We start from the raw sequence: 22,922 nt of genomic DNA on the forward strand, positions 1-22,922 counted from the left end.
CATCTTGCACTATTTTAATACTGAATTTAATGCTGAGGTGCTCTGCCAATTCCTAATAGGAAAATCTCCACGACGAGGGTCCTAATAGGCTGCAGATGGTCAGAAGAATATTTAATAAATACTAAATAAAGAAAAAATTGTACCTGTCTGAAAAAGAAAAAAAAAAGTCTGTACCCATTTTCTTATAAAAATTTAAAATTTTGCAACAAGAAGTTATAAAGTATTGAATATTAATTATATAATTATATGAATAGCGGTTTGCAGAATTTTGATTACGGAAACATTTAAAACTTTATAAAGTTATGTTATAAATTATATTTTTATTCATAGCTTTAGAAGGTGTGATTAGTGCAACCACTATTAGAGTTGGAAGTTACTGGAAAAGAAAGAATCAAGTTTATAAAGCAAGATAATGATTAATAGACAACTTAAAAGATTGCAAAATGCATGAAAACAAGATGAAGGGAGCAAATCCCAAAGAACTGACATTCGAGAAAAAAAACTAGACAAAAAGAATATTTGGAGGACTTAGCAACAGTCACAGTAAAAAGATAAGACTTAATTGAATGAAGAGTAACACGGGAACGAATTTTAGTAGCTAGCACAAGAGACGCTCTTTAAAGTAGTGCCCATTATAGTATTTATAGAAAAGAAAAAGAGAAGCAACATTACGACGATGTGATAATAGTTGGAGGTTGGCTGCAAAAGCATGTCCAACTATGTTTGCAATGCGTTTTTGCACCTTGTCCAAAAGAGAAAAGGCATCATTCAAAGATCTGCTCCAAATATAACAACAGTATTCCATACAAGGGCAGATTAAAGATTTATAGAGATAAAGAATAGAATCCCTAGTAAAAAAGTGGCGTACACGATAAAGAGATGCAACCTTAGCAGATTTAATTTCATATATGCCAATCTCCAATTTACTCTTATTTAATTCTAATCTATATAAATATTTTGTTTACAAAGAATGGTATTAATTAGAATAAATTAAGTTTGAAGAGGAACCATGAACAGAACAGAAAAATGAAAATTAAAAAATAGTTATTAATAAATACAAGACAAAATTTTTTTAAAAAAATAATTTAAATATTAGTAAAAATTTCCAGAAAGTTACAGGATTGCACAATCAAATAATTAGAGTCACAGCAATCATTTAAATTTATTTCATGTATGGTCACACCTGAAGTTGAAAATTTGTCAATTTCATGCTGTTATTTTTATGAAAATAAATTGCATGTAGGTATTTCAAGTGAAATATCATCTTTACAATTCACATTTAAAATTTGAATTTCAATGAGAAATAGCAGTCATCACTTCTGTCTAGAGTAAAGTGTTTAGAAAAATATTGTTTTTCAAACTATTGCATAATTGCGTCAACACACACACAAAATAAAAATATGTAAATTTATATATTTATATATTCAGGTAGCCTAAAATATGAAAAAGATATTTTTTGTTAGAGTTGTTCTTTAAGAAAATCATAATAGTATGCATATTGCTATAAGTTAATGAGCAGAAATGGAAATACCCTGCTTTGCTAATAGAAGTATGAAAGAGTTTTACTTTTAATTTAAACAAATTTAATCTTTAACAAAAAAACTTTATCAATAAACTTTCATGAAAAAATCAATTAAACAACTTATCATTTCTACTTTCCCAAACTCTTGAGCGAGCGTAATTTTATATTCTTATTACAAGCTGGACAACCGTTGTTGATTGCACAAAGCCTGTACATACAATTTTTAAAACCAGTATTTAGCCAACACAATTCGGGTATTTAGGGACTTAAAAAAGCCTGGTAATACTGGTATTCCTGTACCGGTACTACCTGTATTGGATGCATTATTATGTAATATAATTGCAAATAAATAAAAATAATTAATCGAACAGCTATTTTTAAACAGCAATAACTATTTTGTATTATTGTTTAATATTATGTTATAAGTTAACAACTAGTGTGTTAAAAAGCAGACGAAAAATGTGCAGGTGTTGCAAAAGAATTTAACATTCCAGGTTTTCAGTATTTAGTACAACAACTTGTATAGTACAACTGATTAAAGTTTACTAGAGAGTAAAGAAACAAATTGAAACAAAAATATAGAAAAAAAAAACACACAAGAGGAAAAAAAAAGTGCAGTGTAACTTTGAAAAAATATTATCTTAACTTTAAAAATGTTTAACTTATTATTTATTATTATTTATTTAAGGTTTAAATACCAAAGTTTTTCTAAACAATTTGCCACTTTTCCACTTGTTATTATAATCAAAATTTTATTATTCGATGACATTTTTGTTTACTAAGTGTAAGGAAAACAAATGAACTTTTATAACAATATATAAAAGAATGATCAATCATTTTTGTAAAACGATATATTGTGTAACAGTATTTTTTATATTGTTGTTTTTTTATATTGTTGTTCTTTTAAAACGATTGATTATATTATAACACTTTTTATACTATTATTTATTTAATTAATAACTAAATTATTAAATAAATATAAAAACAATAATATAAAAATTAATTTGAAAAAAAATATATACGTTTCACGTATAATCGCTTTGGTTCCTAATTTAAGATAGCCTTCATTTTGGCAGTTTTTTTTGTGACAATTTTTTGAGAGCTTTACACATTTTACACTATATAAAATTAACTTCTCCAAGTTACTTATTCTCTATAGAGAATGCAGCTAAATGTTGAGAAACCTGTCACAATTAGCATAGAAAATTTGGTTATGAAGAAACTAATTTTTTGATTGTCTAAAAATTTTATTTAAATTTCATAAAAACAGTTCTCAAAAATGGGAGCTCAGCAATCATTTGCCATAGAAATTGTTCATTAACTAAAAGTTGTAAATGATAATCAGGAAAGAGAACTGTTTTAATTGAAGAGTACAATTCTATAGTTACAAAGAAAGAAAATTAATAACAATATCTCTTTGAAGTAGCCCATGATCATAGATAAAAAGTTGCCAGAATGCCAGAAGGAACTGTTTATGAAACAATTTTAGCGATTTTGATGTTTGCTTGACTTTAAAAACAAATCATTTATTGAGATAGTATAAACTTTTGTTGTTTTGCCATTATACTTCCGGTTGAGAGATTCATATTAACTTTATGAATCTGCATAGTTTTTAAGATGTAATAACATCTGACTTGAATAATAAATGTACTTACCACAGAGTTTTTTAAACAATTTACAAATTACACAATTAGATTGGGTTTTCTCCTATTATAAAAAACATGTTTGCGCTACATTAAGTATTTTAGTTCAACTTGAGACTTTTGACAAAACAAAAATTATAATTAAAAGAAGAATACAGCTTTTCTACTTTTGTTTTACTTTTATTTCCTTTAAAATATTTTGTTTTTATTTACCGTGAAATGAAACTTATTTTCGCTATTTCTAAAATTTATAAATATAAGATATGTAAATTTTTTAATTTACATATATATTATTTATAGCACTAATATTAGTTGTTTTTTTTAAATAAAATAAACATAAGTTAGACTTTTAAAGTGTATACTTATTTTTATTCGGTTATTATACGTTATATAAAAGGTTATATATAAAGGCATTCTTTTACAATAAATTAATTCCAGAATAGAAAACCCAAATATAATGTTTATAACTTGAGTTAAAGTTATTTAAAAAACCTTTTTTGAATTGACGTCATTTATTAACTACAATAGCACATTATTCAGACCAGTATTTAATAAAAAATCTAGAGAAAAAAAGATTTACCTTAAACTTACCTTTGAGAATAAAAAAAATTGAGTTAAAAATTTTTAAAATTTTTGCTAATATCTTACAATAACAAACAATTTGTTTTGAAAAATTTAATTAAAATGGAACTTATTTGTTAAAGATTATTTAAGATATGAACACAACTTGTCTTGACACTTAAAGATCACTTTAAGATTCTCAAAGCCTTCTGATAGTAGTAGGAATTAAAGCTAAAATGAACTGAGATTAACAGTATTCATATGACCTCTGGTTCTGAGCAAAAATTAAGATTTTGACAACTTAATGAAAAATAATATTTTTAACAATATTGCTTTTAAAAAAATTCTTAATGAAACTTAAATATGTTGTTTGAATAAGAAAATTCCAAGCTTATACTATTTATTTTTTTTACAACACAACATTATAGTCTTATGATACCTTTCTCACAATTTGATTGTTTTTTTAAATGAGGGGGAAATTGTTTAAGGGTGAATTTCCTAAGAGTCAAAAAAAGGAGAAAACTATATTTCTTTTAACATTTTGGCTTTACCAAAATCTTCACCTAACTCATAAACTAGATAATCATTTCTAATTGGTGTTCATTCTAAGATCAATATAAAAATATTTAATGATTATGAAAAAACTTTTGCTAAAAAACTATTTCAAAACTAAAAAAATCAACTTTTCATAAATTTGTAACAAAATTTACTAAAAAAATTCATTAAGTTGGCTCTAACACCACTAACCCTGCTAGCACTAAAGCCCACAACTTCTGCATTTATCAATCTCTTTTTTAGACAGTTAACTTTGTAAGTTGTTTTCCTGACAACCCTAATCATTTACCTTCACTTCTTGATTTATGTCTGGTCTCTGACACTTGCTTGTGTTCAGTTTCTTCTTTTTCACCTTCAGTTGGTTCTGATCATGCAATGATCTCTATAAATCTTTTATCTCATACTTCTTTCATTCAACTCACCCCATTACCACACTACTTACGATTTTCTTCATGATGGTCCTTGGGCTGATGGTTTTTTTTCTCAGCTGATAAATACGCCTTTTAAATAACTTCCTCGATCTAGGCGGTTCTAAATCAAACCTTATTCTACTCCATGTTATCCACCATCTTGTGCAGCTGCTATATCTTATCGTAATCATTATTTTTATCTTTTTCACGGGAACAACTTTCTTGAAAACAAACATCTTTTTATTACTACATGAAATCAAGGTAAATTCTGCTGTCTGATGCTAAGCTCCATTGTTCCCAGTTTACTAAATCTTGTATCTCAGAAGTTAGGCTCTAGAAATCTTTGGAAAATCTTAAACAGCATCTTTAAAAAAGGTAGGTCTAACATTCCATCTCTCATATATGAGACTAATCTTATTACCTCTCTCAAGGATAAGACTGAACTATTGGCAAAAAACTTTTCTTCTCATTCAACTCCTGAGTCTTATAGCCATACTCTTCCTTCCATTCCAAATAAGCCGTTTAATCCATTGTTAGACATTTAAATCATTCCAGCTTCTGTTGCTAAAGTCATTTCTCAATTAAACTCTTCTACAGCTTGTGGTCCAGACAACATTCCTGTCATAATTTTACAATTGTTCTCCAGAACACTCCTCAATTCTTGCTTAATCTATTAAATAAGTTTAATGTTCTTGTTTTCCTGCCTGCTGGAAAAAGGCATCTATGATTCCAATTTTATTAACTCTGGTGAACACTCTGACCCCTCCAACTATCTTTCTATCAGTCTTTGATCTTGGATCAACAAATTTCTAACATCCTATCTTGAGTCAAATAACTTACTGTCAGACAATCAATATGGTTTTCGCTCTTCTCGCTCTTCGGCTAATTTGCTAACTGCTGTGACTGAAAGATTTTATTGTGCATTAGATGGAGGCAGAGAGCCTAGGGCTATTTCTCTTGATATATCTAAAGCTTTCGATAAAGTTTGGTATAATGGTCTTCTACATAAGCTAGCTTCATATGGTGTAACTGGAAAAGTTTTTGAGATAACCAAATCTTTTCTTTCTAACCGCTTTATTAAAGTCATCCTTAAAAGGCCAACACTTCTTTATTTCCAGTAACTTCTGGGGTACCTTAAAGTTCTACCCTTGGTCACATTTTGTTTCTTATCTACATTAATAATCTTCCTAACAACCTTATGTCTAAAGTAGTTCTTTTTGCTGATGACTCCACTTTATACTCCTGTCTTGACAAAAAATCTTCTCTTTTCGATTGCTTAAAACAGGCAGCCGATCTTGAATCTGATCTCATTTCTGTAACAGATTGGAACATGCAGTGACTTGTAAATTTTAACTCCAACAAAACTCAGTTATATACTGCAAACAACTATCACAATATTGTCAACGTTGCTATATTAATGAATGGCTATCCTCTCATCGAGGTCTCTTCTTAATGTCTTCTTGGATTATTGTTCACTACTGACCTTTCATTTCATGACCATATATACAATTGGATGCTAAATTAGTATCTACTAAGGTTGTTTTTCTTTTTCGTGCTCTCCATTATCTTGCTCCTGATTCTCTACCTCTACAAATCTCTTATTCGCCCCTGTATAGAATACTGTTATCATATTTGGGCTGGTTTTTCTAATGATGCTCTTTCATGCTGTTTCTTCTAATGACGCTCTTCTTCTAGACAAGGTCCAAAAACACATTGTAAGTGTAGTTGGACCTGCTCTATCTGCTAAGCTTGACCCTCTCTTTCATTGTTGTAAAGTTGCATCTCTTTCTCTTTTCTACAAATACTACTACGGTTGCCCTTTTCTACAAATACTACCATGGTTGCTGCTTAAAGAAGCAACCATCTCTAGTTCCATCAACCAAAAATCATTTTCGCTTGATTTAACATTCAGCAAGGTTTCATCCTTTTAGTCTATTTGTCTCTACATGCTCTAAAAACTTTTGTCTAACTTTTTCCTCTGCACATTACCTTTTGGAACTCTCTTCCATCTTCATATTTTCCTGACTTATACAACTGACAACTTTACAAATCTTCTGTGAAACATTTCTTTGCTCATTAACAATATTCTTTTTCTAGCTTTCTAACTCCTAACTTAATAATTTGCAGGCTTGTTGGAAGCAAAACTGAATAAAAATAAAAATAAACCAAAATGTACACTTAATTCTATTATATACTATAAATCAAATGATAAACTGATATATAAGTAATTTTTTTGCTTTCTGATGACATTAAGCATGATGTACACTTTGTATATAAACTACAACAATTCATTACCAGTTACATTAAAGCAGAGGTCGGCAAATTGTGGGCCGCGGCCCAATTGTGGGCCTTTGCTACATAATTTGTGGGTCCCAAGCCACCTAACTGCATAATATACAAAGTAGTGTAGTTGTGGGCCTTTTAGTTGTTTTCCAGGCTGTAAAAATTATAAAGCCTCCTTATAAAATACTCCCTAACACCAGATCTTGTCATTTTAGACGTAGTAAAAAAATAATTTTAATGCACTCTAACACTGTAGCACTTTAAGACTTCAAATAAGATCCTTATACGTAAAAGTTAAATCGTGCTAAAAAATTACTCTACAAAAATAAAAACATTCGTAAAAGCACGTCAAAAATAATTAGAACATTCGAATTTGTTCAGATGAAGTAACTCAAACAACAATTTAATTAATTTAACGCTGTAAAAACTATTTCATATCAAATATACCAGTGGTAAAAGTTATCGTCATTAGAATGTTTTTTGTACTTTTCTTGAATAAAAATACTACATTGTTAAGATTTTTTACGAAATAAGTATTATTAAAAAAATAGTCGGCAAATCTTTAAGGTTTTAAATAACCGGTTTTTTAAGACGCAATATTTATAAATTGAATAACCAAAAATTACTCGAGTATAACCAGTTATCGAGTAACCGGTTATCGTGTTTGGATGCTTTACTCAGAAGTTGTAACTCTGATAAATACACACATTAACTTGCAAAGATATGCCAAGTAAACATGAAGCGAAGCGTAAATATGCACGTCAATGGAATGAAAAATGGGAGCTGATTTATTTCTTCACTGAGGGACCAAGTAACAATCCTCTATGTTTAATATGTAATGAGACTGTTAGTGAACTGAAAGGAACCAAGCTTGAACGTCATTTCGTATCAAAACATGAATTGTACAATACTAAATATCCTCTTGATTCAACAACTAGAAAAATAAAATACGACTCATTGAAAAGTTGTTTAGAAAAACAGAAAAATTTGTTTCAACAAATGTCTAGCAGTGTTGATTATGAAACTCGTGCCTCTAATATGGTGTCATGGATATTAGCAAAAAACCTGAAACCATTTACTGATGTTGAAATAATCAAAGAATGCATGATTGAAGCATCAAAATTTCTTTTCCCAAATGATAAAAAAATTCATGACAAATTTCAAAGTATGCACTTGCAGGGCTTGTGATGAAGAAAATCGTCAAGCGTGTTATATCGTGCTCAGAAATTTAGAATATGTTTTCATCGGGCGTGATTATGTGCGCTCGAGATAACGTCGGCGAGCGCGATCATGAAAATTGCTGAAGGCAATGCTCATAAAAAGCTTTTCATTTTTTATATCTTTTTATTTGTTACATAATTCTTTCGTCAAAAAATGTTTGAATTAGTATCACACTCATGAAACTACTTCAACTAAGTAGATTTTTATACTTCCAAACTTCTTGTATATTGTCAGATCGCGATTTTATTTTTAATTATTATTATTAACTATATGTTATAAAAAAATAATATCAAACAAAAACGCAACTTCTTATTGATTTAGTATTAAAGTATATTTTAGTGACTTCAATACTAAATCAATAAGAAGTTTTAGTTTTGCTTCGTTGTTTTGATATATATATTTTAAAATGTTACTCTGTAAACTTAATTAATGGTTAATGGTTTTTATATTTCTTGATATTTTTTATTCAAATTAATTATTTAATTTTTTTCTAAAATTTCTTTTTTAAATTACGTTTTTTTTATCTTAAAAAAATAACACAAGAATAATTTGAAATAATAATAAATAAGAATAATAACTTTCCATTTAATAAATGTTGACGTCGTTACTTTGTTTCCTTTTCGAATGTCCTTGATTGCGAACATTCTAAACAACGGAATCGTTTCAAATTTGAGTTAAAATAAATAAAAGTTAATAAAAAACCTATATTTTGAACAAAAAATAATTTTAAAAATTAATCTATTATTATTATTTATTTTTATTATAAACGATGTGTGGAATATTACAAGCAATAAATCAAATAAATCATATTTGATATTTTCACAAGATTAAAAATACTCTGCAGTTTCAATTTTCTTATAATGGTTTTCTAATTTTCTATTCTTATTTTATTTGCGCATTTTTGTACTCACATTGCGTTTCCACGTGAACATTCCATTATTGAAATTAGTGACTATTAACGACTTCAAACTGCTCGTTCATTACGTTAGTGCAAAAGAGAACGACGCAGTGCTTTTTATATTTTATATTAGTGCTTTGATAATAGAATATCTTTAATAAAAGATCTTTTTTAAATATTTTATGAAAATAAAAAAATTATCCCGTAGAACGTTTGAAAATACTGTTTACAGGCGCGTTTTACGAGCGGAGCGCGATCGCGCTCGCTTCATCACAAGCCCTGCACTTGTCCGCGCGTACAGTTACTCGAAAAATTGAGAAAATTGGTTGTTAATGTTTATGAACAATTGTCAAACAATCTGTCAGAAGCTGAATTTGGGAGTATCGCTCTCGATGAGTCTACTGACCTTGTCGGTAAAGCACAACTCTGTGTTTATGCACGTTTTATCACTACGAATTGTTGTTTATTTGAAGAACTGCTTGGAATTGAACCACTGGAAACAACTACAACTAGACAAGACATTTATGACAAATTGTTCAAAATATTAAAAAATAGGAAAGTGCTTCTTCAAAAAATATCTTCAGTTGTCACAGATGGTGCTGCTGCTATGATTGGAAGAATTCGAGTTGTTACTTTGCTGAGAAATAGTGGTGAGTTTCCTAACAAATTTATGTCATATCACTGTGTGATACACCAGGAAGCACTGTGCGCTAAAGTTGCGACAATTGATGATGTAATGACAGCTGTAGTAAAAACAATCAATCATATACGCTCCAATGCACTCAAACGGCGTCAATTTCGTGCGCTAATGGAACAAAATGAACAAAATGAACATGGTGATCTTCTTCTTCATTCAGAGGTATATAGACAAAAAATAAATAATTTACCATTACAATTAAAAAAAAATGTTTGTCTATTTTTTGCAGGTTAGGTGGCTATCAAGAGGAAATATTCTTAACAGATTTTGGGAGTTTTTGCCAAGTGTACTGCAGTTCATGGTAACTCAAAAATTTTCATTCATTACATGTCTATTGAAGAGTTTAAGTGTAAACTGGCTTTCCTTTGCGACATCACAGCACAATTAAATGTTCTGAATAAGAGATTACAAGGCCGCCGTGTGCTGGTTTGTGATTTGATCAACCACATCACTGTGATGAAGACAAAACTTAACTTGTACAAAACTCAATTTGCATCTGGTAGTTGTACTCATTTTCCTACTTTAAATGAATGTCAACCATCAAGGGAAATGTCATCGTCATTTTCATTATTAGTGACTGCTCTGTATGATCAATTTGAAAACAGATTTAATGAATTTGAAGACTTAAAAAAGCATATTGTTTTTTTGTGTTATCCATTTGACTTTGATATGAATGATATTAGTATTTTAAAGGACTTTGAAGAAGCTGATATTTTAAAAGCAGAGGATGAACTAATTAACTTTCAATGTGACGACGAGTTGAGAAGAAAGGCACCAAAAAAAGATAAAGATGGCACTTTTGGTGAAAATTTAATTATTTTCTGGCATGCTGTCATGAAGGAACGTTTTACAGTTCTTAAAAAACATGCAAATAGACTTATCTGTATGTATGGCACTAGTTACCAATGCGAACAAACATTCTCAGCCATGAAAATAATAAAAAATGTTTACAGAACAAGACTGACTGACACTCATTCAAATGACCTTGTGCTAGCTGCAACAACAAAATACTCACCAAATTTTCAATTGTGTTTTATGTGTTTTTTTTCTTAAGTATGTATTTTGTATTGATACAATTATAGTTCTATAATCTAATTCTATACTATATTCTGTTATATAGGTAATATAACCTATTTTATATATAATTTATTTATTGCTGTGGGCCGCAACTAAAACAAGAATTTTGCAAGTGGGCTCCTTTGGAAATATAGTGCCGACCACTGCATTAAAGCAAACATTCTACAAATTAGTAATATTAAATACTTCACTGATGGATGTGCAACACAATATAAAAACTTTATTAATCTTTGCCATAAAAAAAAAAGATTTTGACATTGACGCTGAATGTTTTATTTTGCTACAAGTCATGGTAGGTCTGCTTGTGATGGCATTGGCGGAATAACTGCACAAGTCAATTTAAAAAGGACAGTGACTGTACAGATTTTAGATATAGATAAAATGTTTGAATTTTGTGTAACCAACATAAAAAACATTCAATTCGTTTTATATTAAAAAACAGAAATAAAAGAAGTTCAATCATCATTAAAACCAAGGTTTACTATGGAAAGAACCTTGACAGGAAAAAGATGCTTTAACCATTTTATACCAATTAATAAATGTAAAGTTTCTTTTAAAAGGTCAACAAATTGATGTTAAGATATTCAACTTTTTGCGGATACCAAACTGGTTGTGCAGCAGGTTATTTATAATTATATGGACTATGTAACTTGCAAGTATATATTATATCCAAAAAATGAAGATGAAGGAAACGGTAATTATAAAATTCAATTTATGCATCCATACATTCCAGTATAAGTTTTTTTTAGCCTGCTGGAAAAGATATATGTTGGGTCCAATTAAATTATTTTTTATGTACGATTGATTCGAAATCTACTACAAATGGTTGCGTATAAAAAATTCTAGAATTGAGTTTGCAAAAATTATTGAACAAAATAATTAAGATTTGGAGAAAAACTTCTGTGTCGTTGTTTTTATATTTGTATGTAACTTTTTTCAAATATAGTTAAGATATAACTGTATGAGAGTATGTGTATATGACACAATTTGGCTACATAAAAAATTCTCCCTTTCCCTTGTTTGTTTATTTGTTTAACAAAATTTGTTTTGTTTATTTGTTTAACAAAATAAAAAGAGAGAGAGGAGGAGTGAGTTAGTAAAATGACTAACTGTGCCCCCTCCCTCCTCCAGACTTTGAGTCCTTGCCATGTACATAAGAATTAGAAAAAAATTAATTAATTGCACTCAAAAAGACTTTAAAAATATCTTATTACAACATAAAATTAAGATATAGCTCATTTTGTGATAAATAAGTTAGCAATAAATGTTATCCCGACTCAACATTTATATAACCTTTACTTATAAGAATGTATTTAGAAAAGTTGAAAAATGAAATAATATATTTTTCATTAACTGTGATGTTCAACCTTTGGAATTAAGAAAAATGAGGTCAGCAATAATTTGCCGACCTCAATCTTTTAAAGGTCAGCATCAGGTCGGCAAAAAAATTTGATACAAAGGTCTTACCATAAAACATAGAAACAAGGTCGACAATTTTTAGCTGACCTCTAACACCTTAAGGTTGGCAGTTAGGTCAGCATTGCCAAATGCCGACCCTAACTCCGAGGGTTGGATGTTTGATACCTTTATTATAAGTTGTTATAATAAGTCAAAAAAGAATTATCAAGGTGATATCACCATTTTTACCACAAAAATAAGTCTTTAATTTATGTTTTTAATTTACATGTACTTAAGGTGGTTTAAAAAAAATTTCAATTCTATATTTGTATTCACAATGTGAAAGATTACCTGTGGACTTAATTTTAGGATGACTATATTTTGTTCATAAAATATTGCTATTAATGACAAAAAAGTTTTAAAAATAAAATATTGCTATTTTGCAAAAAATCCTGAGTCATTGCAAAAAAAGAAAATTGAAACCTGCATATATCTAGAATATAAGGAGTTCGAGATTCCAAATTTCAGATTTTTCTAAGTTTCATAAACCCAAAAACATAAAAATTTAACAAAATCCAAAACATGGGATGACATAAGCCTGCTGATTTGACATGGAATTACCCAAACAAAAAAATATAAATATATGCTCATCCAATTTTAAAATCAATGAAGGCCACAAGAATCTGCCAGAGTTCACTAACCTTTGGATTTCTCAATGTTCCACAACAATATCAACAAAGAGTGTTTTCTTTTAAAACAACCATATTTCGTCATGCACCCAAGAATTATAATTATAAATAAAATACACAATATATAAAATTATAATATAAAATACACACTTATAAAATATACAATAAATAAAAATTAAAAAATAATCTTAAATGATTGGCAAAAGTCTGATGAGCACTTTGATTTTCTGCAAAAGATATACCTTTATGATGCTGACCATTACTCCATGACACAACTCTAGTACAACAATCAATGCTTACAGATTCTAATAACATTACTTTAAACCATATTGCAGGTTCTAAATTAATTGTTATTGTAGTTGTTTCTTTATTTGATAACCCAACAATTGTAGGTATATTTCCATCAACTAAGTTAATAACAAGCCATCTTTGCTGATTTCCATTATTCAAAAATAAATGCATTTTTATATTGTAAGTAGCATTATTGTGTTATACTTTCAAAAACTGAAAAAGCAAATAACTGTTTAAAGCAAAAAAAAATTAAATCAAAATGTATACAACAGGTTTGATAGGTTTAACCCAATTGAAAAAATACCAATTTAAACCAAACTAATACTTTTTAAATGACTTTAAATTTTTAGCAGGAAAGTAAACCAGGGTTATGTTTACAAATAGAATTATATCTCTCATTTAAATACTTAATTTGAATCCACTTATTTAAATTACTTATCATAAAGATGCTTCTTTATGAACGGCAACAGGTCAATGTGATATATTTTATATATATATATATATTATATATATATATATATATATATATATATATATATATATATATATATATATATATATATATATATATATATATATATATCTATATATATATATATATGTGTATATATATATATATATATATATATATATATATATATATATATATATATATATATATATATATATAAATATATACATACAAACATATATACATAAAGCCAGATTAAGGGTCTTGGGGGTCAGGTGCAAAAATTATTTTCATGGGGTGGGGGGGGGGGAGGAGGAAGAGTATATTCTTATGGTAGCCTCTGCCTTCCCTCCCAGTTAATTTTTTTTTACATTTTTTTATTTGAAAATATTTATTTAAAAGTCTCTAAAGTATTTTAAACTTTTAGTAATTATATTTTAGTAATTTTAATAGTTACTATATGTTTAAAATACTTTAAAGTTTTTTGTTTAAATAAACAATTTTTAATCACTAATGGGTAATTCCATACAAAAGTGGGACAAAAAATTAAAATTTTTTCAGTCACCCACTCAGATTTCTTTTAAATTTCAACCAGTGTTACCTATCAATGTAACATGAGACTCCAAAATTTTGGTCTATCAGAAAAGCAGCAAAAGAGTTTTCAGTTTACAAACACATAATTCAAAATGCAAAGTTTTTACGTGACTAAAAAGGCATCATAGCATACCCTGATGTGGTTGAATGGCATCAAATCAGCAAAAATATTATAGAACTTGTAAGGCTTTTTTACTGTGACAATGAGTATTTAAGGCAGATGCCAGGAAAAAAAGACTGTGTAAGTGTTCGGGAAAAAAATACATGTCAAAAAAATTCATTTTGTGTAACTTAAACTTAAAGGAGCTCTATGTGGCATATAGGATAAAGTACCCAGACAGTAAAATTGGATTTTCTAAATTTTGCAGTCTTCAGCTTTAATAGTGCATTCTTGCTAGTCCAAAAGATACACATTCTTTTTGTGTGTGTACAATACACCAAAATGTTAAATTAATGTTGAGTGCTGAAGGCCTTGAAACATCATACCATGAAATCATTGAAAAGAATGTTTGCAGCAGAAAATCAAAAGAGTACATGTTTCACTGATGCAGTAGTTGTCCTGGCATACAAACTGCCCAAAATTATTTCCAGCAGTATCTCATACAAAATGATGATCCAAAAGAGCAACATGACAGTGATGAAAATGAACAGTCAGTGGATTTCAAAAAGTGGACAACAACAGATCTATTAAAAATTCAGAACTGAACTATTAACAATAAAACTTACATTAAAAGAATTTATATAGCTCCTGTGTGAAAAACTTGATGAAATTACTTCTCATTTATTTATAGAAAATCACAATCTAGCTATCTAAAGCATCTCAAAGAAACAATTAGTATTGATGAGGCTGTTGTACTGGCAGATTTTGCAGAGAATTACACTTTTGTAGTAAAAAACGAGATACAGAGTTACCATTGGAGCAAGATTCAATGTTCTCTTCATCCAGTTGTCATCTACTGCAAGAAAGTGAAATTAGCAATATCTTCTTTTTGTGTAATTTCAGAATATTTAAACCATGATGTTGGGTTTTTCAATGAAATTATGCACAAAACTATTAATCATATTAAAACTCATCATTGTCTTACAATTACAAAAATTCATTATTTTTCTGATGGCTGTGCAGGGCAGTATAAAAACTGCAAACATTTTTACATTTTATGTCACCATGCTCAAGATTTTTCTGTTTGTTGCATTTGGAATTTCTTTGCAACAAGCCATGGCAAATCTCTATGCGATGAAAAAAGTGGCACTATTAAAAGGCTAATTGCAACTGCTAGCTTGCAGAGTCCAATCACAGGTTAAATACTGTCTTTTTAAATAATGTTTGAATACTGTCAAAAGTCAATTAGTGGGATTATGTTTGTGTACATCACTGCTGAATAAATGGATCTAGTAAGAAACAAACTTACTGATAGACTATTAATAACAACCACTATTACTGGGCAAGAAGTTTCCATCAATTTATACTTTCTCCTCATTCAATTATAAAAATGAAAAGGGTATCACATGATAATGATTTTCCTCTAACATTTGACTTCCTTAATATACAAAAATATGAAACTATTAAAATTGACTATGTTATGATGTTACAATACCTATTTTGCAAATACAACAAATTTTACTGGCTTGGTTTTTAAATTTACTTGGTATGGTTACTGAAGTTGATAGAGAGAATGATGATTCTATGGTAAAGTTAATGCATCCACATTATCCAAGTCAGTCGTACTACTTGCCAAAGCGGATAATAATTGCTGGGTGCCAAGAATGAATATCATTTTTGTTGTTAAAACACCGTTAACACCTTCTGGACATCAGTACCACATCTCAAAAGAAGATGAAACTCTATTTGAACAGCTTTTAACTTGTCAGTGAAAGAGTGCAAGTGAAAATATTTTACTATCATTATTTAAATGATATCAACTTCAATTTTAGTAATATTGGATTATTTCTTTTTATTTCTATTTTTGAGCTTTTTTCAATAAAATAGGCTTTTTACTATTTTTCATAAAAATTGGCATTTTAGCTTCTCATTTTTCAACACAACAATTGAGCATGCAATCTAAAATTTGAGCATGCAATCTAAAATTTGAGCAAGCAACCAATAATTAACAAATACTTAATTATTAGACATTAAGTAATTATGTTAAGTTACATTATTATAACTAATAAATAATGAAATTATATTTTCAAAGTGATGTATTGCAAATTATATTTCCATGTATACTGAAAATATTAGTTATAAATATGCAAGTTATGCAAAGAAATATAACTTTTTTATTTTCTTTTAGAGACCTATACTTTTCTAACTCCAGAAATAAGTGAAATGTAAACCATGCTTACGAAACAAAAAATTTGACTATTGACATTTAAAATTAAAAAATTATTCTCAAATATTAAGAATTGGGTTATTTTTGCTTCATCTTTGTATTCAGCACCTTTAAAAATGGTCAAGTATCAATTTCAGTCATATTCTTTCTCTAGAACTTAAATTATTTACACAAAAAGTATCACTATAAATTCTATAATGGAGTACGGAGGCCAAAAAAAGGATTTTTTTGTCTAAATTTTAAAATAACATATCTTTATTATGCTTTAAAAAATCAAAACCGTCATTTTCATAAAGATAGCCTAAGATCTAATACTTCATTTGAAAAATAAATTGAATCCATAAGACTTAGCAACTCATGAAAGCGCAACCCATGGTAATAGAACAAAAAATTTGACTGACCATTTTAAAATCAGAAAATAACTATCAAATAATTTAAATTTCAATATTTTTTTAACATTTTTGAATTCAGCACCCTCAAAAATGGTCAGGTACCAATTTTTAGCCACATTCTTCCACTAGATCTTAAATTATTCATTAAAAGTAATACTCCAAAATCCATAATGGCGGATTTGGTAAAAAAAAATACTTTAGGCTGAATTTTAAAGCGTCATAACTTTTGAACTGTTTGGATTTGGGAGCTCAAACTTTACAATTTTTCAAGATTTATTAATTTGTACCAACTGGTTAAAATTTAAAGAAAATCCAAGGGGTGACTGAAATGACTGTCTCACTTTTATGTGGAATTACACTAATTACAAATAGCATAGTATTTGCGAAATTAAAATCATAGTAATTATGCTTATTAAACACTTATGTCAAAACACACTGGAATTCTGTGTGAGATAAATATAAAAATATGTCAATAACTGGAACATCATTTTTACAATGTTTGAAAAAATAGAGAAAAATCCGACGATCGGTAGAACAGTAAGTTACATACAGATAAAGTGAAATGCAGAATAAATATTGAAAATATTTAAACCAATTGGATAAGTTGCAAAGAGATCAAACAAAAAATACTTTGAAATTTTAAATGTTACAAATAAAATTAAAGCCAAATCTGCTACATGTGATAAAAGCTATTTGTATAGTGAATCTATATTAAAAAATGTACAAAATTAACCAATAGAATGGTTGAAACCTCTAAAATCTTTGGACTGCAACATTATAATGGATATTGAAGGTTTGTTAAACGCACCAGCTTCTAGTGCTGGAATTGGAAGAATTTTTTCAACTTTTGAACCTGCTCATTCAATAGTAATGTATTGGTTGATGAATTACAGCAGTAATGTTAAAAGAAACTATAATTTACTCAAGTAAAATGACTAATACTTTTTTTTAATTGAAAAAGTTGATTAAACACAACATATTTAAAAAAAAAAATTTAAACCCAAAAACCATGGTTTTTTTATTTGTTTTTATTAAAAACCCATGTATTTTGGTTTTTTTCAAAACAAAAATACTTTTTTGCAACCCTAGTACACAACCAGTAGCGTAGGCAGGATTTTTTGATGCTACAGATATGACACTTTCAGGATGTGTGTAAACTCTAAATTTTAGTATGTTCATGCTGTCGTTAAATGAGAAGGTTTTGAATAAAAATTGTGTTAATTGGAGTTAGGAACAAAAATGTCCTAAAAAATTTGCTCTAAAACTTTTAGTGCTCAAAAGTTATAACCATTCAAAAATTTTGCCCTCCCTAAAATGAGGGGAGGTTTGTAAATTTGACATGATAATAACTTTTGAAAACTTGAAATTTTAAATTAAATTTAAAATCAATAAATTTAAGATAAGTAAAAATATTTTAATAACTCAATGCCCTCAAGTTTTGAAAAACAAATTTTGGGGGCACTTTTGTTCCCAGGCTCTGATTACTATGGTTTTTTTGCAAAACATTCCTATTTGACACAAATATGAACATACTTTAGTTTGCCTTTTGCACAATGTCTGAAAAAGTTATATCAGAAACATCAAAAAAAACCTCCCTACACTACTGTATACAACAGGTATAATTTATTGACCTGACTGTCCTATTTTCAAGGCTGAAAGCAACCACTATTCGAGATATATACAAAGAATATTGGTGAAGAGCAAGAAAACAGTTGACAGAAGACTTTAAAAACTGTAAGCTGTATCAATCGAAAAAACATGAGAAAGACTGGTAAAAACTCCAAAGAATTGATGTGGGAGAATAAATGCTAGATGAAAAAGGCTTTTAGAGCATAGAAGAAAAGATACAGTAAAAAGGGATGCAACTTTGCTTAATGACAAATCAAGTGAAAGTGATTTTTGGTTGATGGAACGAGATTTCATTTGTTTCAGCAGCAACTAGAATAATATTTGCAAAAAAGAGAAAGAGATACCCTAACAAGGATGGGACAGAGGCAAAAGATTGGCAACTAAAACAGGCCTAACTACACTTAAGATACTTTTTTGATTTTGTCTAGAATAAAAAAGGCATCATTAGAAGAACCAGCCTAAATATGAAAACAGTATTCCATACAGAGATGAGTAAGAGATTTATAGAGGTAGAGAATAGAATTAGTAGTAGAGAAACGGCGAGCATAATAAAAAGAAGGTAATTTAGTAGATCTAACTTGCGATGGATTTTATATATGATTTCCATGAAGGGTCAGTAAGGAATGATAATCTAGAAAGACGTTAAGTAAACAACTCATTAAGGGTGTTACCAATCATCAATATGAGAAAATCAACAATAATTATCCGCAGTGAACAACTGGGCTTTGTTTGGATTAAAACTCACCAGCAATTTCAAGCCCCAAGATGTCACAGAACGAGATCACACTCGAAATCGACTTTTTGTAAGTAATCAAAAAGTGATGCCGTTGTATGTTTTACATAGTATGATTGCCAGAAAAGTTGGAATGGAACCTTGTGGTACCCCAGAAGGTACTGGAAATTAAGAGAGTAAAATCTTTTCTAGATAAACCATATAAGCAAGTTTATGGAATAAGTCCACCATATTAGACTTAATCAAAACCTTTTCATATCTCAAGAGCAATACACCTTGTCCTGCCACCTTGATTTCATGCATGATAGAACCTTTCTGTTTTAATAGTTAACAAGCTGAAGAATAAGAGACTCAACCCATTTTGTTTGTCAGAGAATGAGCTGTTAGACTAAAAATGAGGTATTAGGAGATTCTTATTTAAAGACTTGATAATAAATGAGAGGAGGCTTTGCTAATAATGGACAGAAACCGGTTGAGACTTATCTAGACCTTTTATAAATTAGAACAACAAATGCCATTTTTTAGCAAACAAGAAAAGATACAGTTAAGCACTTGTTAAATAGTTTAGAAAGTTTTGAAGAGAGTTCCAGAGGACCTTTTGTTTTTCTAGCATGAAAAGAAGAAAGTAGTCATTAGATTTACAAGATGAAATAAAGGTAAGAATCTTTGTAAATGGTTTTACCTTATCATTGGAGAGACCATATCAGACCCTTATATAGTAAAAATTGGCCTTGTCATATATATATATATATATATATATATATATATATATATATATATATATATATATATATATATATATATATATATATATATATATATATATATATATATTTGAGTTTTTGCAGGTTTTTTAAAAAACAATTAATTTGTAATTAAATTAATGGTTTTTACTTTCTGACAATACGCAAATGTTGGACGAAGTCAAAAGTAATTAAAAGTAATTAAAAGTGACTTATTTGTTGGCATAAGAATCATTTTTTTCCTTCCGTACTCCCAAATGCAACAAACTATATATATATATATATATATATATATATATATATATATATATATATATATATATATATACTTACAATAATGATAATAATAATAACAATAATAAAAATAATAATAATAATAACAATAACTAGAGATTAAAGTTTGACAGTTTGACAAAAATCAAAGATATGATAAAGCAGAAGCACTAACAAACAAGCATTTGTCTTTTTTTAAACGTTTCTAACCATGATGAATCACACATTTTTTTTGAATTTTTAGGAGATTGAACAGATATGCAGGAGATTTGGTTGATATAGTTTATAAATTATGAAAGATATCTTGTAGAATAATCTTTGGCATATTGGCAATCAATAAAATGCGATTGAAACAAATTTTGTTGGAATCAGTTAATTTATTTTGAATATGTTGGAGTTTAATGAGATTTTTTTGAGAAGAGAAAAAGAAGAGTTACAGATAGAAGACTTGGTAAATCTGCAGTTAAGTGGCATATAATAGTAATAATAATTTTATTTAAATTTTAATAATACTTTTATGCTTATATTATTTGTATCATCTCCTTCGTGGAAACTTTTTAAACACTTATGGAATATTGACTGGCTCCATCACATCGTACATATATCGATTATCTTAAAGCCTGCTGAAGCAAGGGAGTGCTGCTACATTGACTGAGGATTTGGATTTAAATAATGCACACCAGATATTGTATTGGAATTACATCTTAAAAAAACCAACTACATCAAAAACTTCCTATGGGAAATAAAAGTTTAACTAAAAAGCCGGAAATTATCAAGAAATAACAATTCATTCCATAGTATAAAATGTTCACATCTTTTCTCTAGTAAAAACGTTGATGAATGTTATAAAATCTTTGTAAATAAATATCACGAATTATCTAACAGTTATATACCTAAAAAAGTCCATAAAACCATAACTTTAAAAACATGGATTGACAATAAAATGAAGACTGAAATCAGAAATAAAACAACCTTATGGAAAAAATTAATATCAAATAAATTCAAGTCACCCATATTGGTTCAACAATACAAAATACAAAGTAAATTAGTTAAAAATATGGTGAGATTAAAACGTATTGAATATGAAAAAAGAATAAGTGAAACATCAAAAAAGATCCTAAATTATTTTACAGTTATGTTAATTCTAACAAAAAAGTTAAAGGGTGTCTGAAGAATATAATAACACTGCAACAAATAGAGAATCTATAGCAAATATTTTAAACAATAGTTTCAATTCAGTTTTTTTTTAATAAAGATAGACTTAACATACCAAATATGCTGCAGAAGACTAAAATTAATCTAGAAGTAGATATAAACAATATAATAACTCATTATACTATTAAAAATAAATTTAAAAAATTAGATGTTTACAAAACTGTTGGAATAGATGGGATAAGCCCATATGTCTTAAGTAAATGTCATAGTACTCTGTGAACAATTAAATTAAATATATAAATTTGCTAACGGAAAAACAATTACCTGAACTCTGGAAATCAGCAAATATAACCCCGATTTTTAAAAAGGTAATGCCAACAATGCATCTAATTATAGGTCACTTTAAACCTATCGGAAACTCTTGATACCATAACAGATGCACTAGAAAATCGCCACACAGCTGATATGTTATATCTAGACTTTGAAATAGCTTTAGGACCACTGCTGTTTTTAACTTTCATTAACAATTGCCAAATCAAGTCAAAAACCCTATCAAACTTTACGCTGATGATAGTAAAATAATAAACATCATAAAAAATCTAAATGATTCAATAAGCTTTCAAAATGATATAAATAATATAATAGCATGGTCATCTATCTGGCTCACAAAATTTAATTATGAAAAATCGAGTATAAAAATCTAAATGCTACATTTCTAATGACCAATATTGATTGCAATTACAATTATACATTATGTAACACAGAAGCTGAACGTGATTTAGGTATAATGGTTCAATCAGATATAAAATGGCACTCACAAGTTGATTCAGTAACTTGTAAAGAAATAGAATGTTAGGTATCATAAAGAGAACATTTAAATATAGTAAAAATGCTCTATACAACATTCATATGTCCACATCTTGAGTTTGCAGTCTAGGCATGGCCTCCATTCCTACAACAAGACAGACAATATTGAGATGATCCAAAAACTAGCACCTACAATCAAAAAATTATCTTATGAAGCTAGGTTAGATACTATGCAATTAACGAAAATAGAAGAACGTAGACTTTGTGGAGATCTTATTTAACATTTTAAAATTCAACATACCCATAATAAAATAAATTGGGTTACAAACAATTATCAAAATACATAAAAAGAAGGTATTTACAACAACACAAATTCAAACTAAAAAAAACTTTTTGTAAAAATACTTTCAGATATCACTTTTTTCCAAAATCGAGTTGTAAATGCATGAAACAACTTACCATCTGAAATAATAGAAGCTGCTTCAACAAATAACTTTAAAAATAAACTAGACAAATCTAAATTTTGCAGAAACTATTTGTTAAAACATAAACAAAAAACAAACTGAGCAGTTA

At 28.3% G+C, this 22,922-nt stretch overlaps 1 protein-coding gene across 5 annotated transcripts in view; it reads right to left on the minus strand.

Moving 5' to 3' along the window:
• The window catches only part of LOC100198077 (uncharacterized), a 67,568-nt gene extending 44,646 nt beyond the window's left edge, over nucleotides 1-22,922 (minus strand). For 2 of the 5 annotated variants that reach the window (XM_065793573.1, XM_065793572.1), the window contains exon 1: nucleotides 13,197-13,463. In XM_065793573.1, coding sequence (XP_065649645.1) covers nucleotides 13,197-13,416 — 220 coding nt within the window. In that variant the 5' untranslated portion in view covers nucleotides 13,417-13,463. Of the gene's footprint in view, nucleotides 1-12,966; nucleotides 13,055-13,196; nucleotides 13,464-22,808 lie in introns of those variants that run through there. The other 3 variants (XM_065793576.1, XM_065793574.1, XM_065793575.1) reach the window with 3 other exon arrangements.

This window comes from Hydra vulgaris, chromosome 03, assembly GCF_038396675.1.
Source record: "Hydra vulgaris chromosome 03, alternate assembly HydraT2T_AEP".
Lineage (NCBI taxonomy): Eukaryota > Metazoa > Cnidaria > Hydrozoa > Anthoathecata > Hydridae > Hydra > Hydra vulgaris.